Source organism: Homarus americanus, unplaced genomic scaffold (assembly GCF_018991925.1).
Source record: "Homarus americanus isolate GMGI-L3 unplaced genomic scaffold, GMGI_Hamer_2.0 scaffold25483, whole genome shotgun sequence".
Classification (NCBI taxonomy): domain Eukaryota; kingdom Metazoa; phylum Arthropoda; class Malacostraca; order Decapoda; family Nephropidae; genus Homarus; species Homarus americanus.
Window position 1 is genome coordinate 336990 of NW_024726235.1, and position 17082 is coordinate 354071.

Sequence of the window (17082 nt, forward strand, 5' to 3'; positions counted from 1 at the left end):
TCTACAACTTAAAACTGACGTCACCAGTGTCATACCCTGACTGATTTATTAATCCATATTACTTTCTATTCCATTCGTAATAAAACAAAGGACCCAGAATAAAAATCCTCAAAGACGAGTGCCTTTACTCTTCGTTTTCCTACAGAAGAATAGTGAATCTAATTGTAGCAACCCTTTAACAACCACCGCGTTGTCCTTACTTGCGTGCGCCAGTTGAATCTTTTCACACCATAACTTACTGCGGAGAAAATTTTACGTACCAGTCTTTGGGAATTCGGTAGCCCCCACAAAAGTTCTCGCAAATTCAGGCTTAAACTTGTCTGAGTGGTAAAAGTTCCAAAACAACATTCTTCCCAACGTCGGACGTGTATTACCAAAAAGTCGTAAATTCACTTGTCGATTAGTCAACAAAGAGTTAAAGTAGAATATTAAAGTCATACCTGGGGTTCAAAATAGACATGATATTGTTATTGGAACCTGTATGTGTAAAGAGAACGTTTGCAGTATTGACATTAAGCCGTATACACACACACACACACACACACACACACATACAACTATGATTCCAAAAATAACATTATGGTAGCGTCACACTGGATAACACCCTTCTCACGTGTGTCCTGACCAATCAGGATTCGAACCCTTGACATATTAGTGAGAGATACGTGTACTAAGGAGTTTTTCATGGATACTCAGACCAAGAGGAGAAATGCTGTGTTGAGTGAGATGAGGGAGGTTAGGTGTTGAGATGAGGGAAATTAGGTTTTGAAATGAGGGAGGTTAAGTGTTGAGTAAGACGAGAGCGTGGTGGTGTTTCAGAGGATATCCGGAGTCTATATGTCCTTACGATAAGCAGTTATCTTCATAAAATGTAACAATCAGTACGTACAGTATGTGTATGTGTATATGTGTACGTATTTGTGCTCATTATGTATATATGTAATTTTCTGCCTCTCTGGATAGATGCACGTGAATGAATGCCTGTGTGTGTGTGTGTGTGTGTGTGTGTAGAAGAGAAAGAACGTTTCGGTTAGGTTGCATATCCGGCCTAGAAAAAGTTCCAACGGAGGGTGTTGTCTTAAAATATTTACTGTAGGTACCGAGTTGTCCTTCAGTTTGGTTAGACATGTGTCCAGTGTCGACCTTGTGAGCCAAAGATGGAGAGGCATTAGTTGCACTGGTAAAATATAAGCGTTACCGAGTTCATGTTCCTGTTAACAAAAACACATTATGTTATTTCTGCGCTTCAACAACTGAGGTTCTGAAGTGCGTAAAAAAGGTACGTATAGGTTAATCTCGCTAGATGGCATTAATGATGGGCGAGCGTGTTAGGTGATGATGTTGTGGGTTCCATCAAGAAATTAATCACTTTTTTTAAGCCAGTTCTTCTCCTATTACTTTACTTTAAGCCAAGAATCTATTTTCACGTTTTATATTTTATATGTGACTTTCGGTCTGTAAAACGTTATTTTTGGTATGTGGTGTGAAGACTATCTCTGGACTGCTCTAACTTGATATATATTTAATATTGCATAATTCATTTTCTGTCTGAAAGCATGACGTTGTGTTTACAGAAAGCTCGACAACTGGGCGCCCATGACACATAAGACAAGTACAGTATTCGAACAAACAGGAAACCGACGCCTTTATCATTATTCATGGGATTCTGCTGCAATCAAAATGACATTTAACTGACATTAGATTGCTAACATGACTAAAAAACAAACGAGCCAGAGTCCTTGAATAACTAATCAGGAATCCAACTCTACAAACTGTCTTTTATTTACACTGGAAGGTGTTTTTTTATACTCAGCGGGGACATTAAAACACCTGCCGACCGAAGCGTAAGGCAAAGTAGCGGTGTGAAGCAAGGTTAAGTGAGTTATTGATTCTAATGGTGGAAGATGTTCTAAGGATGTTCCTATATCAGTAAGAGTGATTAAGTGTAGCTGAGATAATGCTCACAACTTCAGGGTGACTGACAACCACCCACAGTGACCTAAGTTTGAAACGACTACACCCACAAAACCTGCAACTAATAACTCCTGTAGGGGTATCGAGATATTAATGTTGTCTAGCACTCAGGATGGAAGGAAACTCTAATGTGGTTTTCTTGTATAATATATAAGTTATATGAAGACAGTCTGGTGCTGGAGATGCCGTGTGGTGGGGAGCTGCTCAGTAGAAGACATTCGGTGAGTAGCGTGTTGAAGGAGGTAGATGTGCAGGAGCTTCGTTAGAGAAGATGTTGCCTGTTGCTGGCCTCCTGGTTGAATAAATGTTAACAGCTAGGAGCTTGCTGGAGGAGGTGTTGCTTGTTCAGGAAAATGGGCAGAATGAATCTCAATGGAGAGACAGAGCTTATATACCCAGCAGCCGCTATGAGTCATGTTGGGAAAACCCGAGAAGTCGCCGGTGAATAGTTTCGTTGCTAAGATACGGTAACATCTGGGGACAGCTCTCGCTTGGTTGCTAGGCAACGGCACGTTGGAATGTGATAGCAGGTGGTGGCGGTGCTACGCAGTTTGTAGGGGAGACGTCCACTACACTCCCATCAACATCTAACTTAACTTAATTATCAATAACTATTTATCTCAACAACCACCCAAACCATCAATAACTATCTATCCCATGAACAACTATCCCATTAACAATTACCCACACTATCAACAACTATCCAGAATATAAACAACTATCCAAAAGTTAGCAACGAATAACCTGATTGATCCTGCGTGTCTTTGTTTGCAGTTCAGTACACAAACTCTTTACCAAAACGTATCAACAATCTTAGAACGTTACACCCTTTGTTTGACGCACCCAAACATATCCCGACGTAAGGACTCAAGAACGATTGTGTGCGGAGGGTAACTTTCTTACTTAGTACCCGCCCAAGTGCTGCTTTGTGTGTTTGTATACGTGTGTGTTTACTCTAAAGACCTGTCAAACACTACCACAGACCTTCCAAGTAATACCACAGACTTATTGTGGATATGATCGTCTTCTAAATCATTTTATTGCTTTAAGTTTTGGTGAACATAGGGAACATCAGTTACTCCCGCACGCCGGCTGGTGTTCGTATGGGGACACACTTTTTTACCTTTACCTTACTTTTTTATCCTCTTCGCCACTGATCGGCTCGTTAGCCGCTTGGGCGGTCGGATACGTCTCAGTTATGCACTCTTGGCAAGTACTGGGCATGTACTGGCTCCATTGTATCTGTACCTGCGCCAATGTTGGTCAAGTCTGGTCTTGAAAGAGATTACACTGGGTGCCGTCACAACACTCTCTGGGAGATTGTTCCAAAAGTTTACAATTCTCATTCCGAAAAAAGTTACCCATCACAATTTTCTGGACTAGTGGCTTTTTCAACCTTGAGCTGTGATGCCTAGTGGGGTGGGCGTCAGCCAGCTCCAGGTGTGGACACTCGACTGAGTAGTGCCCTGTGAGATGTTTATAAAGTTCGATTAAATCACCCCTTGCCCACCTATAGTATAAGCTAGGCAGTTGCAGACGTTCAAATCTCTCTTCGAAACTGAGGTGCCGTAGTGCAGGCACCAGTCTGATGGCCCTCCTCTGGACATTTTCAATCAACTGACAGTCTCTAGCATATCTCGGGGACCAGACTTGGCGTCATCCGTAAACATTTGTATGGAGGAGTGTGCAGCTTCCAGCATGTCACTTATGAAACAAACAAACAACAACGGGTCCAGTACATTGTCCTGTGGTACCCCACTTGTCACGGGTACACATAATGATTTCGTGCTAATAATCACCACACTGCTTGCGGTCATGAAGAAAGTCTCCTATCCAATCTAGGAACCTTCCCGAATTCTGTTCTATTCCAGGTTAATTTTCAGCCTTACATGGGGTACACTGTCCAAAGCCTTGGCCAAATCCAGTTATATTTTGTCGATATTGCCACCCTGTTCAAGAATTTGACTCCAAACATCCAGCACCTTGAGTAATTGTATCAAATAGGAGCGTCCCGGCATAAAACCATCACGTTGACTTGAGACTGATAAGACATATTCTAAAATCGCAAATTCCAGATCAAACTCATTAATTCCCGTCACTTGGCTCAATATTCAAGTTTTTGCCAAGGCTTTCGACAGTGTACCCCCACGAAAGGCTGAAAATCAAACTGGAAGGGTACGGAATTCGGGGAAATGTCCTAGCGTGGATAGAAGACTTTCTACATGACTGCAAGCAGTGTGTGGTGATTAATGGCACGAAATCATCGTCCGTACCTGTCACAAGCGGGGTACCACAGGGCAGTGTATTGGGCCCGCTGTTGTTTGTTTGTTTCATAAATGACATGCTTGACATTGTACACTCCTCCATACAAATGTATGCCTATGACGCCAAGTTATTTCGGTAAATCAAGAACCATGGGACTGTGAAGAGCTGCAGAAGGATCTCTGTGAACTCCAAGAATGGTCGAAGAAATGGCTGCTGAAATTCAATCTCACGAAGTGTAAGATGATGTACCTGGGGTATACCAACGGTAAGGAGGCGTATCATATGTCCCAACGGGATGAAGAAACTGCACTATTTGAGACTGAATGTGGGATGGACCCAGGTGTGTATGTCGACAATGAGCTGAAGTTCTCGGGCCATTGCGAGAAGAAGGTAAATCAGACAAATAAATTATTGGGTCTTATGAGAAGGTCGTTCAGATCTTCAAGATCTTCAAGAGTGAAGTGCTTCCCTATCTGGAGTACTGTCACCTCATCTGGTCCCCGAGATATGCTAGGACCTGTCAGTTGGTTGAAAGGAAGGCCACCAGACTGGTGCCTGCACTTCGGCACCTCAACTACCCTGGGAGATTGCCTAGCTTATACTACAGACGGGCAAGGGGCAACCTAATTAAGGTGTATAAGCATCTCAAGGGGCACTACTCAGTTGAGTGTCCTTACTTGGAGCTGGCGGACGCTCGCCCCACAAGGGGTCACAGCTCAAGATTGAAGAAGCCGCAGGTCCAGAAAACTGTGAGGGCAAACTTTTTCGGAGTGAGAGTTGTGAACTCTTGGAACAATCTGCCAGAGAGTGTTGTGACGGCACCGAGTGTGAGCTCTTTTAAGACCAGACTTGACCAACACTGGAGCAGGTTCAGATACATTCAGAGCCGGTGCATGCCGAGTACTTGCCAAGCGTAACAGGGACGTGACCGATCGCCCAAGCGGCTAACGAGCCGATCAGTGTTGAAGAAGATAAAACTAAAAGTAACTGTAAACTTGTTTGATGATTTTTGCTGAATCTTTATTCATGCATGTGAAAACTTTTCGAAAGCCTTAGAAAAATCTTGCACAACACATCCACTAACCATAATCCACACCATATTGAGTATCATACAGAACGAACATAAGGAAATACGTTATACAGAGGGTGGTAGACCTATGGAATCGTCTTCCAACCCAAGCCATGGAATCACGAACAGTACTGAACTTAAAAATAGCCCTTGGCAAAATTATCAAAAACAATGGAGGGATCCTACACAGACCACTGGCCTCCTTCCCTCGGCATGACCACCTCTAGTGGGTAGCCATTAGGTAAACAAGGTAAATACGGTAAAATAAGTTTTTTCCTTTGACTAATAAAATATATAAAAAGACTAAAACGGAATAAATATCAAAACGGAACATCCCTACATATTCTACATATTGGGCTGTATTGAACCAAAGTACAACTAATTGCTAATTATTAGCAACAAGAAATAAAGAAACGAAACAAAATAAGATCTATCTGTAAGGAGTAAATGATAAATGGGAGAAACAGAGTGTTTTAAAAGAGTCAAGTTAACATTGATAAACCAACATATGACTTTCGAGCAGTGGGTTTCCCAGCCAACAGCCTCAGGACTCAAGAGTCAGGAGAGTTTTACGATCTAGCGGTGTTTGGAATAACTACTTCCGGGGTCCACCGGGATAAGACATCCTGTAGATATCTTCAAAGTATTAATTTAAATTTAGCTTACACTTACAGCTTTAAGCTTTACGATGTTCTAGAGACCAAAGGGGTATCTTGTTATAATTTCCTACAGTTTAAGGAAACACCAATCACGTAAACTAACTTTCTCGAGAGTATCCAGATAGGCCCTATATATGTTGCGTCATTTTGAAGGCGTCTGCAGAGTTCTAACTTTCACATTATTTGATTGTTGACGGACTAATGTAATTATTAAACTATTATGCTCTTAAAGATCTCAGCTGATGAACAGATTTTTGGGCCTGCGACTTTTTCAACCTTGAGCTGCGACCCCTTGTGGGGCGAGCGTCGGTTTGGTATGTATATAAACTATGCAATAATACAGGCATACAGTTCACCATATGTAGACAATGCAGGTATACAGTGTACATACACCGTGGTTTTATACAGTTTCCAATGTACGGGCACTGATATCAGCATTAAACAAAAGTTTGCAATTAGCACTAATGGACATGTCATTTTCATAACAAAAGAATAGCAATGGTCCTTGAATAATCCCTTGTGGGACTCCACGTGGGATTGGCATGGATGTTGACTCGACATTGCTTGCAACGACAAGTAAAGAAACCCATTGCCAAAAAGCTTAAATTTTGGCATATTATATTGTAGTGGATTTCTCCAATTCTCCCCTACAAACGCTGTTTGTCGCTGAGTAGCCGACCCCACGAATTCCCCAGTGTATGCCTCGTGGTCTAGGTCAACCAGCGCCGCCATACATCACGGAGGTCAACTACTAAGCCACGCCTACCTCCGCTATTTAAGACCTGACCTCGTGGTGACCTGTCTCCTTTCTACCTACACCAACCAGCCAGCAACACTTCCTCCTCCGCCTGCCTGGCGGTCCTCGCTCCCGCCGGCGAGCATGGCGACCCACAAGCTGTCCTCCTCTGAGCACCCTCACCAACCAGCTCTCTCTACATCACGCTTGTAACCAAGCTGCATTGTACATCCAATACAACATGTATACAGAGAGCACATCGTGAGTTTCCTTTCTCCATCCCATCCTGAGTGTGAACCAAACATCCCGTACAAAATAATATAATTATACATATATCTTTCCAGCTTAACATGCTTTAGGAACCGTTTTCTATGCGTAAAAATTATTTTGGTCTACCCAGTGCTATCTCTCTGAGTAATACCCTCAATCACTAACAGGTGGCGCAGTAGTGTGGGGTTATGAGATATTGGTTCACACTCAGGATGGGATGGGAAAGGAAACTCACAATGTGCTCTCTGTATACATATTCTATTGGATGTACAATGCAGCTTGTTGCTGGGTAGGTAGCATGGTTACGAGCGTTGAGTAGAGAGCTGGTTGGTGAGGGTGCCCAGAGGAGGGCATGTGGCTTGAGGGACGCCAAGGTCGCCGGCAGGAGCGGGAGCCGCCAGGCTGGAGCAGAGGAGGAGGTGTTGCTTGCTGGTGGCCATAGGTAGAAAGAGGGTGGTCACAGACTCACAGCGGTGTGAGGTCTTATAAGGCAGGGTAGGCGTGGGTTGATAGTTGACCCCAGTTCCGTCAGGCGGCGCTGGAGGCGTAGGCTGGGGAATTCGAAAAGGGTCGGCTACACAGCGACAAACGGCGTTTGTAGGGGAGGCATCCACTACAGTACTACAATTTCGGGACTTTATGAAAATAATGAGAGTGTGTGTCTTATGAGCTTTCTTATTAGATATTCCTTGATCCTGTGCACGCAAAGCTCTTTGCGGAATCCACGCTTGCCGTCATGCGATTAAGGATGCATCTCCCTAATTTGTCCAGTACATAATAATAATAATAATAATAATTGTTGTTATTAAATAAAATACTCGTACAGGTTTAGACAATACAGATAAATCCAAACAGGTATACTCTAATCCTTAAGAACAGTATACTTTTTTTTACTTTTTACTTTTATCTTCTTCACCATTAATCGGCTCGTTAGCCACTTGGGCGATCGGTCACGTCACTGAGACTGTTACGCACTTTTGACAAGCGCTGGGCATACACTGGCTCCTAAATGTATCTGAACCTATCTATTAAGGATAGCCGACAAAAAAAATGCGGCTTTAGTAAGCCCCTTTATAATATTTATACTGTATATACTTGTGACACTTGCCAGATGCTTCTGGTGTCATTGTACAGGAGTACCTAGTGACAGCACTAGGACCCCGCTTCCTCTATCAAGGAATAAACAATTGAAATTGAAAATTGCTCTCTGATGCTTACATATAAGTATGGTTACTAATGCAATAGAAGCATATATCTAGTATCTACGGGAGCAAAATTATATATATATATATATATATATATATATATATATATATATATATTAAGCTTTACATTGCGCGAGTAAAATATCTCAAAACGAGTTAACCGATTTTGGTGAAATATGGCACATGGCTTGGATGTTGATCATTTGTGAATTTGTTTAATTTTTCGAGAAAACACAGATAAATGGAAAATAATTGTTTGAGGACAAATTTATGGGGATGATTGACAAGTATTTGACCTTTTTTGACTCATTGTTTTCTTACTAGTCTGTTCCACCACATTCAATTGGGATTGGGGGAATGTCAAGATATGAATTTAGGTATTAATAATGTAAATATAGTTTCTCCATATTACATTTAGTATATTATTTGTGTTATATGTTAACATGCAAAGAGGATAAAGCAAGTGATAATTTACTTTGGGATAAAGTACAGTATACGAGTCCTGTGACGTCACTTTTGTTATGACGACAGGCGACCGAGGGAAACGAGGCAGGAGAGCCAATCAACCCCTGCAGTAGTTATAGGTGTTTATCTTGTCATGACCATTGTACAAGGTGTTTTTAATGGACAGCTCTGCATGCTTTCTAAGGTGTACATCTTTTTATAGAAAGGCTGTGAAGCCGCCTGGACAACAGTATTCATGATGTTGCCAGAGGGTTTAAATCAGGTACCTGTAAATTGACTGCATCATCCAGTTGTAGCATTAGTAAATATGAAAAATTTTGTGACGAGAGGTACCGGTATGGCCAGCATAAGGACAGAACCAGACAATGTGATGTAGTCGTGGCCAGCATTAGGCTAGGATACAGACACATCTGGCAGGATAGTAACGCTGTACCCATACCGGAACACTCAGCATGTAAACTTTGTGATAAACCTTTAAAGCATACACTTGAACTGTCAAAGACTTCAGGCCACCTGGCTCATTGTATCATGAACTTTGTAATTACTACATAATTGGGGGTGCTTGGGGACATTCTTGCTCTTTATCCCAAATTTGCTAGCCCACACTGATTAGTCTTCAATTAGAATATGACGTCCAATGTATATGAACCACTGTCTTGCATGGCAGTGAACAGTGACATCACCCACATGACTCTGACCTATATATACTGCTAATGAATATGATGCATTTCTTTGTGTACGAACCTCTGTCCTGCACGGTCCGACTAATTACCAAAATGTACCCAAATATAGCCGCAATGAAGTCAAATAATGGTCCTACATGAATAAATCGGACTGCTAATCACTTCTTGACTAGTATTTGGTGTCAGAAAGTCACAAAAAATTGGTAAACTTAATTTAATCTGAGTTGTGTTAGGTTAGGTTAGATTAGATTAGATTAAGTTAGGTACATGCACTTGATCTATTAACTCAGATTAAATTAAGTTTACCAATTTTTTCTGACTTCGTGACACCAAATACTAGTCGAGGTTAGGTTAGGTTAGGTTCATGCACTTGATCTATTAACTCAGATTAAATTAAGTTTACCAATTTTTTGTGACTTTGTGACACCAAATACTAGTCGAGAAGTGATTGGCAGTCCGATTTATTCATCTAGGACCATTATTTGACTTCATTGCGACTACATTCGGGTAATTCCTCGCTCCGTCGGTACATGCACGCGATCTATTAACTCAGATTAAAGTAAGTTTTCCAATTTTTTGTGACTTTCCGACACCAAATACTAGTCGAGAAGTGATTGGCAGTCCGATTTATTCATCTAGGACCGTTATTTGACTTCATTCTGGCTATATTTGGCTACATTTGGGTAATTAGTCGGACCCGTCCTGCATGGCAGTGAACAGTGACATTACCCACATGAATCTGACCTATATATATATCTGTCAATGAATATGATGTATTTCTTTGTGTATGAACCGTATTTACCTAATGTCCACCCACTAGAGCTGGCCATGCTGAGGGAAGGAGTCCAGTGGCCTGTGTAGGAGGGGGCTGGTCTAGGCTGGTGAGTTAGCGACGCAATTACAGTCCATTGCCTCCACGCATACGTTCACTTCCCACACATACTGTACACACCAATGGTCTTAATTTTTTCTTATTTTATAGTTTTATACTATATTATATTGGTTATTTTTTTCTAAGCCACATTGTTTATCCAGTAATGTGGAATAAGTGTTAAAGAAGTCTGTTTTTTTGGTAAATCTGCATTTTCATGAAGTTTAAATTTCAAAACAATTTAATTTATAATTTTCTCAAATGAGCACAGACAAGTGATAAACATGGTAATTTGGAACGCTCATGAAAATACAGACTTCTGAGACAAAAATTTGTGAGGTCGGTCTGTATTAATCAACTTTATTAAAGGTCATTTTATTAGTATTAATACTGTATTACTTGGTAACATTGCAAATGAGAAATGATACCAACACCATACCTCAAAGACCTTTTAATACTGTTAACCTAACCAAACCAAACCTAACCTAACCACACTATTTAATGGACTGTGAGTATGGTACAGTATTACTATTTCTTCAATTCCATGTATCTCTTATTATGTTTTGTCAACTTTTTTTGTAATTTGTTATCATTTTTGGTGTTTAGTAACTTTTGTGGAGCATTATGGTCCATGAACTTCAGTTCGTTGTCAACATACACACCCTGGGTCCTTTTCACATTAGGTCTCTGTTTATACTGTTTCTTTGTCCCGTTGGGATGTGTGATATCTGGAAATGGAGAATACAGTGGTCCCTCGGTTAAAGAACGGTTTGATTAACGAAATTTCGGTTAACGAATTACCTCCCATAAGGATCTTCAATTCGGTTAACAAACAAAACTTCGATTAACGAAATCCTTACAAACAACACGTTTTGTTGTGAGCATCAGCTGATCAGCTGATGGGCTAGTCTGCCAATTCAGTAATCTGTTCTATGTTTACATTCGTTTCCAGTGGAGTAAATATCAAGAAAATTGTGCTCTTTATTATTTTTGCATTTTTTATATTAAAATTATTAGTCATTTTAAAATTTAGTTAACACATCGATAATATATGCAATACAGGGAACTAGTGTTTTGTGCGCCCATCAGCCGCTTGACTCGGCCACCAGGCGTCAGCTTGGCTCTGTTGACAGTGGAGTGAACATCTATTTTGTTGGTGTCTTGAATATTTTTGCATTTTTACATTGAAATTATTGGTCATTCTGAAATTTAGTTAACATATTGATAATATATAGCACAGTGCAGTGTTGATTTAAATAAAATAATATTGAATTACTCCATTCTTCTCCTCAAACCCCTCTTCTAATTCCCATCATCATTATCAACCAGGAACCTTCTACATACACACCTCAAAGTAAGTGTACATACTTTACTGCATTTTTTTTTTTTTTACTTTGTATGTACTTTTTGGTGAGCTGGAACCAATTACCTAATATCCCATTGAAACAATGGATTCGGTTAACAAAATTTTCGGTTAATGAACTACTGTACCCTCTGGAATGAATTGTGTTCGTTAACCAAGGGACCACTGTACATTGGAATTGATGTCAGGTGGGGAAAGGGACCACAGGAGCTTGAAATTATGGTGATGGACAGAAAGAAGGTCACATCTAATTAAATACAGTTCACTACTGTACAGTATTTAGAATGAGACTTTTGCCATATTATATTGTTACTGTATTTCATTTAATAATTGTCTCTTCTCATTATGTATATATTTTTTTAGCGCCTTTGCTGAAAATTTATTACCGGGTAATCATAATTTTTTTCATTTGCACTCAGGTTGGGGAAACAGTATCTACATGAGAAGTGGTGTGATATCATGGCCAGTGGAAACAGTAGTGGCTTAGGGGCTTCTCTTTTCCGTGGAGCATTACATGGCAACACAAGTAACACAAATAACCTGAGCGGTAACAGCAGCACAAGCAACCAGCAGCATCACCACCACCATCATACAGCAGGCCATCACTCACAGCAGGGTGGAGTGGTCAGTCTCATCCTCACACACTATGTTGTAATCCCATCAAATCAGTACTGTACAGTATTAAACAGATACACTCAGAGGTTATGAATAAAAGAGTTTTGTTGAAATATATTTCCTTAAGTAGGAATTGATATCAGAAGCTTCATGTTCAAACAACTCCTATTGAAAGTTTGCTGGCATCATAACCATAATAGCAGTTAATAACTTTTATTAATTATCACTGCATTGTATGTTTTTTTGTTTTTTTTTGGTAACAATATCTTAACACTTGTATAAAGGTTTCACTGTGGCTCATTTTGCAGTTATGATGTTGGAACCATTAATAATTAAATCCGGTACATATCGGCTGAAGGTGTTTCACCAAGTTTTTATTTATTTTGTCCAACACTGTTTAATCTCCAAATAATCACTAACATCACTAAATGCCAAATGCATAAACATTTACTGTTGTAGTAAACTAACTTAAATGTTATTGTAAAAAGGCAAATAGTAAGAATTGAGTATCAGATAAGCAGAACAGGAATTGTTTTTTTGAGATGGTGAATATTCTTTAATATAGTATTGCAGTGCCAAAACAAGAACTATAAAAGTAAGAAAGTGTAATTTATTGTATGAGAGTCATACCAGCTTAATTTTTCTATCGACCATCAGACCGGGAGTCCTCACATTCACCACCCCCAACAGCCACAACCTCCTCCACCTCAACCAACTTTAGGACCAGTGACATTCAGCACAGAAGAGACTTCACGGAACAGAGGCACACCTGGGGTAAGAATAATTCTAAGAGTAGAGTTAGTAGTATAATATACTACTGACTACTCTTAGAATTATTGTACGTATTATATTATATATTACTGTGTATATATACTGTATATATATATATGTATAATCCTCAGAATTTTAAAAGACCTTGACAACCAAGCATATTCTGGTGGATTTTCAAACACTGTAATTGGCAATATATCATGACAGATGGTTGTAGTTTATAGGTAATGTTCCTGGGTTACTTTGTGCACTTCCTGAGGAGCAGGACACTACAGTATATGAAAAAAAAGCAAAAGTAATGGAATTGTCATTCAGTGTATATCAAGAAAAACAAATGAACATAACATGATGTTCTTCCCAATTTATTTTAATCAGGTATGGTAATCACCTGTATATCCAGGACCTTCACTAGTACTGGTTATTTTTCACACCAGCAATCCTTTTTTGGAAGTGTTAAGGCCCCATGGTACAGGTTATAAATACGGTAATTCATATTACGTGCAAAAGTTTATTTATTAATGTGTGGGATTAAAGGCAGACTCAGGTTTAAAACTGCTTTATTCACAAATTTATATATTTTTTCCTGTGCTTTGTTATACAAATGAAAACCTTGTAGTTACTCCCCAAAAATTCAAATTTTTTCTTATTGATGGAACATGCTGAGGTGCTGACACAGGCAACAATAGCGAATACTGTACAATATTTTGATTTTGGATGTGTTTTGCATTTTGCTTGCAGCTCTAGAGTTTTCATATTTTTTAGAATAATTTTGTGCAGGTACTTCTGTGCTGTACTGTACAGTGCAGTTGCTCCCCGACTTACGACGGAGTTAGGGACTCAAATCCAGGTCGTAAGTCGAAAATGCTTAAATAATACATAGAAAATCTAAAATGGGCGTCTCTTTTTCTTCTCAGCACCACAAAACTCTCATTTTTAAGCTTGCCAGCCATTTTCAAGTAAATTAAAAAAATTTTTTTGTCAGTTTACAGCATAATCACTGAAGTTGGGACTAGAAAATATGTAATTTGACAAAATTTTGGTACGACTGAGGCGGTCGTATGTCCGGGTGGTCGTAAGTCAAGGAGTAGCTGTATATTGTTTTGATATGAATTTTAAGTTTTGCAGTCAGTCTTTCATTTTCCACTGTATGTTTCACACTGTACAATACTGCTTATACAGTGAGTTCTGCTATAACGCATGTTTTGATAACGCGAATTTGCTCTAACGTGATTTATGAATTAGGAACGATATTTGTATAACGCGAACGCTTGTTTGCTATAACGCGATTTTTGCTTACTATTTCTCCAATTTTGTGGTACAGTGGGGTATGCTATAACGAATCTAATTGGTTCTAGAACCTTGTTCGTTATAGCATTCGTTCGTTATAGGATTAATCCGTTCCAGGCCCCCAAATACAACCACTTAACACTGAAAAATATAATATAAAATTGTAAAAAAGTCCATAAATATGCATCTAAACCCCTGAAATAAAGAATATCATTAATATTTGTAATAAAAAAACATTTAATTAGAAAAAAAAAATTAAATAATGTTCGTTGTAGGAGTTTCGTTCGTTATAGCATTCTCAATCAATTTCATAGCATACCCCACTGTATTAACTGTGAATATAGTAAAGAAGAATATCAACAAGAAGCGTTCTGGTGATAGAATTCCCGGTGATGGTCGTAAAAGAAAGGATATAACACTTGAAGAGAAGCTCGATTTTATTAACCTCAAAATCACCCTTCTCTCCCATCAAGTAAAGTGTTACATTTACTGTATGATTTTATTATTAGATATGAATGTAACATTTATTTAGACTGTGCTATCCTTTGTGTTAGGCTAACTACTAAATTTTTTCGATTTCGAGTAATCTGCACCTAACCCTATTTTCCCCATAAGCCCTGTTATTTCTATTACGCGATTTTCTATAACACGATATTTTACAAGAACACAATTATCGCGTTATAGCAGAACTACCTGTACCTGTATTTTGTTGGTTGTATTTGTTTACAAATGTCTGCCTCCCCTTTGTTGCTTTAAAGGAAGTTAGATAATGCTCAGCTGAATTCTGTTAATTTTTGTTGCTTTTTGGATTTGTAAAAAGAAGTAGCTATGCCCTCAAGTTAAAAATGGTTGGGAAAAGATGTGTGAATAATGTTGATGCAAATGGGAAACTGAAAAAAGCTCATAAAGCAATAATGTTAAGAGACCAAATTCGATGATCTGTGGTTAATGTCATTGTTTTTCATAAAAAATTTCCTTAAATATACCTCAGTGGGGAAATTTACTACAAGTTTTTCAAGAACACAATCCATATGTAAATCTGAGACTGCTTGTGTTTAGAATAAAGTAAATTCTCCTACAAAGCAATACAGCTGCATTCTTGAGCACCATTCCTTTTCTCCCAGTGGTCCTTAATGGTGTTGTTTTGTCTTTACTTGCTTAATAGGCCATAATTATACACTAGAGAAGCATTAAATACAAAACAAAACTATAGAGCTCGTAGCAGCATTGTGGTAGCGACAACAAGCACATAGAATTGACACCTTGCTCCACGTGACCCCATCTAAGCTAGAGCTCGTCTCACTTATGGGGGCTTCCAACTTGCAGAAATCTGACTTTTACTACTCTCAATATCCATCTGCCCTCTTAGCTCTGCACAGGCTATATACTCAGTGACCCTTGACCCTTGCATATTTATTGCAATCAGCTGGCCGGAGGTTAGGAAGCATGTGGAGAGATATACTGTACTGTAATCCCCAAACCTATGACTTTTGGGTACACTGAAGGTGTACATGCTTATATAATTAATGGCTTTGGAAAGTAGTATTTTTGATACAGTACTACTGTATACAGTACAGTATATGTATACAGTTTATTACTAATCTCCCATTCTCTATGAAAAAAATTATATTCATTGATATTTGACAAATATTGATGTAGAGGAAATCTACAAGTACAATACCCTGTACTGTAGTTTGTCAGACACCACGTACTGTACTCTACCTGTATGTGTTTCAAGTACAGTAGTCTAGCCTTCATTCATGATTAGGTCTGAGCCATGATTTTTCAGAGAGAAAGGTAACAAATGTCTAGGCAGGTTCCATTTTTCATTGTTTATTTTTTTATTTTACTATTTCAGTATGATGACATTACAAAGTGCGTGATCAATTGAGATTAAACTGGTGTGTATTGCATTAGAGTTTAATATTACTGTTCCAAATGAAAAATGAACTGAACAAGTTTCACTTTTTTCTTAATTGATTTTAAGGACTTACAGTATATTTTACTACTGACTTGAGTGAAAGCAAGGATGCTAAAACATAGTACTCCTAAAAGTCGGTGATAATTAAGAGCAGTAGAGTACACTGTACAAGTTTTTCAAGATAACGATATTTATGTTGTGTAAGATTGTTCCTTTCTGCATAAGAATTAGTTTTAAATGATGCATTAATTTAATACTGCACAGAACATATCATAAGTACTTTTTGTTTTGTGTTTCAGAGTCCTGACCACATGTCCACTGTAATGGCCAAACTTTGGTTTGATCATAATGTAGAATCATCCCTGTCATCTCTCAAGAAAGAAGAGCACGATAAACGTACAAGAGACCTTCGCAAGCAGCTGGACTATATAACAGAAACCAACTGGAAGTATTCTCCTGTTGAAAAATACATAGGCCAACAGTGATACGCAGAATTCAATGACAGTAGTATAATGAATGATGAACCAGTGTGACTTATAATCCAAAGTGAATTTTTTTTATTATATATTACTACAATTACAGTACAGTATAAATCTTTATATAAAACTCAGGAAATTGATAATGATCAAGTATATTTGCATATAGCACAATGTATGACATGTAGTTTAGTACCTGCCACTGTGTGTTACTGTATACTTGCTGACTAACAACATCTTAGCATTTGTCAAAGAGACACATTTGTATGTAATTACCTTTAAATTTAAATAATTTGAATTAAATGTCTAAAGTGTTATGTTCATGGAAAATTTTGTCACAACAATCAATATTTTAGAAAAAAGACATGACTGGAAGTTGAAAATGCTTCTGTGGAAAATAAAATAAAATAGTGACATCAATAGATGATGTATTAGATTTCTTAAGAGCTGTG

General features: G+C 38.7%; 1 protein-coding gene across 6 annotated transcripts; it reads left to right on the top strand.

The window, feature by feature from the left end:
* Positions 1 to 8667: 8667 nt before the first annotated feature.
* LOC121865390 (cyclin-dependent kinase 12-like) lies at positions 8668 to 17082 on the top strand. Of its 6 annotated transcripts, none has more exons than XM_042364730.1 (5): positions 8668 to 8762; positions 10147 to 10207; positions 11980 to 12184; positions 12833 to 12949; positions 16454 to 17082. In XM_042364730.1, exons 3-5 carry the CDS (start codon positions 12020 to 12022, stop codon positions 16637 to 16639), a joined length of 468 nt encoding a protein of 155 aa, XP_042220664.1. In that variant the 5' UTR covers positions 8668 to 8762; positions 10147 to 10207; positions 11980 to 12019; the 3' UTR covers positions 16640 to 17082. The 6 variants fall into 6 exon arrangements, with proteins under 6 accessions (XP_042220664.1, XP_042220668.1, XP_042220666.1 ...); XM_042364732.1 differs by having other exon boundaries at positions 8697 to 8792; XM_042364731.1 differs by having other exon boundaries at positions 8757 to 8905.